This window comes from Neomonachus schauinslandi, chromosome 2, assembly GCF_002201575.2.
Source record: "Neomonachus schauinslandi chromosome 2, ASM220157v2, whole genome shotgun sequence".
Classification (NCBI taxonomy): domain Eukaryota; kingdom Metazoa; phylum Chordata; class Mammalia; order Carnivora; family Phocidae; genus Neomonachus; species Neomonachus schauinslandi.
This window is the reverse complement of record NC_058404.1, coordinates 105,467,295-105,473,294: the sequence shown is the minus strand read 5'-3', so window position 1 is coordinate 105,473,294 and position 6,000 is coordinate 105,467,295. Positions and strand designations below refer to the sequence as shown.

Sequence of the window (6,000 nt, the reverse complement as noted above, 5' to 3'; positions counted from 1 at the left end):
CTGTTCACTGTTGTCTGTCTCTCCAGTAAAGGGCATAGCACCTGGCACATCCAAGATGTGCAATATTTAAGTTAGAACATACTACCTCATAGAACAGCACATTCTTTGAGCACCTAACTACCTAGAAGGTTGTTCTTTCAACTGAGCAGCACCTTGTCACTTCTATGTATTGGTTCTGGTTTTATACCCTAGGGAACATATGAAGCAATCCTTAGACTGTCTTCAAGTGAATAAAGCAATGTGCTCTGGGCTTCTAGTTCCCACAGAGCATGGTGCCTAGAACTGAACACTCATCTAGGTGGGTCTCACCTCGGAGTAGAGTAGGGCCATTGCTACACCCATCTGACAGGCTATCCTTGTAATAGAGTAACTTGATTACATTTACACTATAGATTCACACTGACAAACTCCCTCAGTTCTTTTTTAAGTACCATTGTTTCCAAGCAGCATTTGCATGTGCATTTTTTTGGACACAATCAGGATCATACATTTCTTCTTGTTAAACTCATCCAAGTCGATGTGAAACATCATGCCAGTTGGCTAACATGGGAAGAGATTTTAATCTTGTTAGTGTATTTGTTATTCTACTCAATTTCATGACATCTACTAATTTATAAATAAACCTTACTAGCCATGTAATCATAGACAGATTCTGATTTAATCACTTCAAGTCTATCTCTTCATCTGTGAATGGGGCTGATAATAAAATTGGGGTTATCATGAGGAATAAATGTTCGCAAAACACATATTGCAGTTCTTAGGACACTATATGTACTCAATATATTTAACTCATTATTTATTCATATCACTGATATCAAAGTTGAACAGGGCAGATACAGGACAGAGGTCTGTGTCAGACCACTCAAAACCACCCTTCTAGGTTTATGTATATTCATTAATAATAATGGTCTCATATAGCCCATTTCTATTATTCTGCCCACAAGGGCATATTAGAGAATGTTTAAAAAATGCATTTCTCAAGTACATTGTCTCTGATATTTCCTAGATTGATTTATTCACCTAACACTCCCAACCCTCAAAAAAAAATTTCAGCTTTCCCAATTTGTTCTTGGTGAACCATTTAAACAACTTTTTCCCAAGACACTGAGTACTACACCCTTATTTCTTTTTAAAATCTCAAAATGCCTAAAAAATTTCTACCTGTTGAGTAAGAGCATATGAAGTGATTTATTGATACTGGTTAATATCCATTATATACAGGTAGAAACCCTCAAGATTGTACAGAGAACCATTAAGAATATAAAGACAGTTTTATAGACAAAACAACAACTGGAAAACAGTTTTAACATACACAACATATAGTCATGAAAAAAAAAAACAATGTAGAACACAAATTGTTCTACCAAATAGATTCCAAGGTTATTAGAAGTCTGCTATGCAGACCTTAAGTTGAAAAACATGTTCAATGGGTGTTACATGGTTTAAAAAAATTAGGTATAATGTAAAAATTTTTTTTTTCCTCACTGCAAATGGGAGAGCCAAGACAACTTTTTACCCCAAATCTATACATTTTGAAAAATAATTTATATGTCTAGCACAAAGAAAGCAAATTGAGAATGTTTACAGTTCTGTAAACTATGCCTTTCATGAAATGCAAACTGGCTCACTTTTAACAGTTAAAAATTGTGCAATCAGAAATAGACTGTTCCCTTTAAAAAGTACAATGTACCTTCATTGACTTTATACCTGAGCACCAAAGCTGAAGTCCTAAACGTCATCCTGGAAAGATATTTTGAAAATGAGCAAGAAATCAAAACTAGCCTGGTATCATCTGGAGAATTAGGCACCAAGAAGGAGATTATCTCCTTAAAAATGCAACATCAACAATAATTGAATTCATTTAATTAAGCAGCTGGCAGATCTCTTTGTGAACACAACAAAGGAAATCCACATAAGACGATCCTCCATAAAGTCCCTTGTCTTCTACCAGGAACTGTCGGAAAACCATTTCTGGCTGCTCCCGCTGCTTTACTATTGTCAGCTAGGAAAAAATAACAAGGCAGGTGGTTATAAACGTTCTCTGAATGTGGCTCAATTTTGTATGCTTATATTTCACCAAAATTATATAATGTCCACTGTGTGTGAGGCCTTGGACGATGATGGGAAAGTGCCTATTATCCAGAGTGGAGGGAGGCACTGACCCCAAAATCACAAAAACCCAAGACATACCACTATAACTGACAACAATGAAATATAAGCAAAGCACTTTGGCAAAGCCTTCACAATAGTAATAATGATCACTTGAGCATTAAAGGACAAGGCAGGATTTCCTTAAGGATGGGGGTGGGGTGGGGTTAGAGAGCATTCCATAATGGGGTGCCATGTACCATGTACCAAAGATGGACATGGCTGGCATGTGAATTAAACAGTCTTAAAGTCAGCGGACGGTTAGGGACAAACTACCTAAATGAGTCTGAGCTTTTGTAGGAATTGGGATCCAGTGAAAGTGCCGCAGAACAAAATGAGTTAACTGGTAGAAGGCACTAAGAGATGAGAGAAACTTGATAGGAAGCAGCTGGAGGCATGTAGGTGGGAGATGATTGGGATCTGAATTCCAGGGCAGTGAAGGTGGAAAGGGAAGAGATCTGAGAGGTGGTGCTACATGGGTAGAGCATGTGACCCTTGGTCTCGGTGTTGTGAGTTCAAGCCCCATGTTGGGCATGGAATCTACTAAAAAAAAAAGAAAAGAAAGAAACACAATTGGGAGGTGCTACAGAGGTGGACTGCACAGGGGATTCTTGTTCCCTGCTCATAACAACGATCTAGGGTCGCGCTGTCCAGTACCGTAGCCACCATCGACATGTGATTATCGAACACCTGAAACACGGCTGTCTGAATTGGGTCGTACTGTAAGTGTAAAAAACACAATGAATTTCTAAGACTTAAAGAAAAAGAAAGTGCAAAACTCACTAACTGCTTATCCATGTGGAAATGATATTTTGGATATACTGGGTTAATAATATATTACTAAAATGACTTTTCTACATTTTTGACGTGGCTACTAGGTAATGCAGAATTACATATGTAGCTTGCATTGTTGGACAATGCTGCTCTAGGGGAAGAGGTGCAAGGGAAAGAAGCCCAGAAGGGGGCAGTCTTGGCATGAACACTTGGAGCCCTTCCTGGTCCTTACTTACTCACTCCTGTTTTCAGGAAGTCAGAGATGATGTGAATGGTCAGAATCTGTTGTCTATTGAGCTATGAGTGGAGTTAATGACGCACACATACAAAACAATGTCTCTCTGCTTTATGGCATTTCCTCACTTCCTCTCACCTGGTGAAACCACCAGAAAGGTCTGAAGTTACCAGCTGCAGTGAGGAAGGTACATTCCATTTTGGCTAGGAGGGCCTGGCCCTCCCTACTTTTGCTTTAGTTATCAAGTAGAATAATTCTGTCAACACAACTTGCTTTCTTTCCTTTATGTTACTTTGGCCTGGTCTCTGTCCCTACGCTGATAAGCTTTAAACCACCCGTGACCTGATAAAAATATAACAGCTGCCTGCCACCACCACTCACAGCTCAGCGAATCTATGTGGATACGGACAGGTGTGATGTCTTGGCTTTCAGGTGTCACTGCCAGGCATGGGGACGGCGATGTGGACAGGCACGCCTCCACCCCAACATGGAGAAGCACAGCTAACCTTCAATGGAAACTTCTCCAAAGGAGGTTAAGACTCCTTGAGCCTGGAGCCAAGGCCATTTTCTTTTTACTGGTGTTGTATCTACCTTCTCCCACCTGCCACTAGGACTCTGCTATTGTCCCTGATGGGCAAGAGCAATGTGGGTCTGGCCTCAGTGAAACAGCCCAGGCTGAGACTGGGCAGAATGAGACATTGTGAAGGGAAGGATCTGAGGCTCCTATTTCTTTAGAATTTAACTTCTCTGTGGAAATTAATGGGAGGAAGTTCATACTATACATCTGAGGGGCATATATGCTGTTGCTGCCATTCACCTGGGTTATTGATTTCCCTGTGGTGTTCACTGTAAAACTTCCTTTGATGAAGGGTGTCTGGCTATGATCTGAGGTGGGAAGTAGAATAGGAAATGAATTTCAGCCTAGGCAGAAACTTAGCTTTAAGGTAAAATAACAAATATCCTGACTCAGGGCACCTGGGTGGTTCAGTCGCTTAAACATCTGACTTTGACTCAGGTCATGATCTCGTGGTTCTGGGATTGAGCCCCACGTCAGGCTCCCTGCTCAGCAAGGAGTCTGCTTCTCCCTCTCCTGCCCCTCCCCTGCTCATGCTGTTTCTGTCTCTCAAATAAATAAATAAAATCTTAAAAAAAAAGATCCTGGCTCTACCATTTGAGTCTCTACAAAGTTGAACCACCCACTACTAGTCCCAGAGTGACACAGAAAGTATGGTGGAAGGTCTCAGGAAGCAGATTCATGAAGTGGTGGCAAGCCGTCTTAGCTGTCTTGACATGCTGGTGGTCTTCTCAAGGAGTAGACCACACAGCTAAGAGAAAAATACTGGGATGGACTGGGGAATCCATATTGTATCAGCCCCCTCCCTTTCCATTTCTGTAGGAGGGACATAGCCTTGTAGAGTGGGAAGAGAACATTAAAATGATCATTGCTGGTATCCCTCCCAGCCTCCTATGTACCCTCTTCATGGAAGAACTGACTATCTCAAGTAGTCCCAGTTTATGTTCTCTAGGCCACAGTACAAGGTGCTTTAAAGACTCAATCACTTCAAAAGCCATTCTCATTTCTCATTGCCTGCCTCATAAGAAATAGATAGAGAGTGATTAGGATCGCCCCAAAGAATGAGCTGAATGAGAAGACAGCCGCAGACACAACTTAGGGGAACACCAACTCTTCTTAAAGGGCAGATAAATGAAAAGAATCCAAAGAAGAAGGTCAGTTGAGAAAGAAGCATCATGAGAATATGACGTTTTGAAAGCTGACAGAAGAGAAAATTTGACGAAAGAGGTAATACTCAATTTTATAATTGTCATAAACGGATTGAGAATCAATTTCTTTAACTGTTTGGCCACTTTCAGATACCTGGAGACATGGGAATAAGGGAATATAAGCAGTTTGACAGATGGCTTTTTCAAGAAGTATGGTGATAAAATGCCTGGTACATTGCTAGTATTTAATACAAATTTGTAGAAAGAAATAAAAGGGAAGCAGAATCTTGGAAGAATCAGGAGCTTCAGTGAAGGTAGATTTGAATGGCTTATAAACTGGGAAGGAGCCAATCGGATGGGGAGTAATCTACAAAACACATGAGGAAGAAGAGAATGGCAAACACTTGGAACACGGAGAACTTGGAGCAGGGCAGGACTAGAATTTATCAGTGAGACATCTGATTTCGGTAATCTTCCCAGATATCCTGTGATAGAAATCTTTTTTTTTTGTTCACCCACAAATGTAAGACCATGCAGACAATGACGAGGTCTAAAAGGGTCGACTGTCTGAAAAGCTAATTAGCATAACCTAGAAAGCAGCAGTGCCTTCTGGATTTGATTTTGCTGTTCTTGACCCTTCCATTCCAGTTTTTGTTCTCCTCTTCAATCTTGACTCTTTAAAAGAGATTTAAAGATTCTATAATGTGTTTTTATTTCCTTTGTGTGGTCCATTTTCAAATGTGAGAGCCAAAGGTATGATGCTACGTGCCCTGGACTAAGCAGCCGGGGCTAGGCCTGTATCTGCGCTGATCTAGCTGTGAGACAGAAGCCGAGTGAGCGAGGTCCTCTGAGCCTCATTTTCATTATCTGTTAGATGGTGCTGGAGGGAGCTGAAAGGCAGTGGCTGGACCAGGTGTCTTCTACAGGCCTTTCAGCTCTAACATCTGTAGATTTTAGGTTTTCCAATTTGTTATACAGATAGTACCTTGAAAAGGCCAAATTAGTCTTATAAGCAGCAGATACATTTGTAAGTGGCACATAAGAAACTTTGATTTAAATATTCAAGCCAAAATTATTTAACATGCAACTGCTTATCTCTTATTCACATATATTCGGAGCTT

At 40.6% G+C, this 6,000-nt stretch overlaps 1 protein-coding gene across 1 annotated transcript in view; it reads right to left on the bottom strand.

Annotated features, from left to right (window-relative positions):
• Positions 1 to 697: 697 nt before the first annotated feature.
• SEC24D (SEC24 homolog D, COPII coat complex component) overlaps positions 698 to 6,000 on the bottom strand; it is a 99,976-nt gene continuing 94,673 nt past the window's right edge. The window contains exon 23 of the mRNA XM_021684463.2: positions 698 to 2,002. Coding sequence (XP_021540138.1) covers positions 1,862 to 2,002 — 141 coding nt within the window. The 3' untranslated portion in view covers positions 698 to 1,861. The remainder of the gene's footprint in view (positions 2,003 to 6,000) is intronic.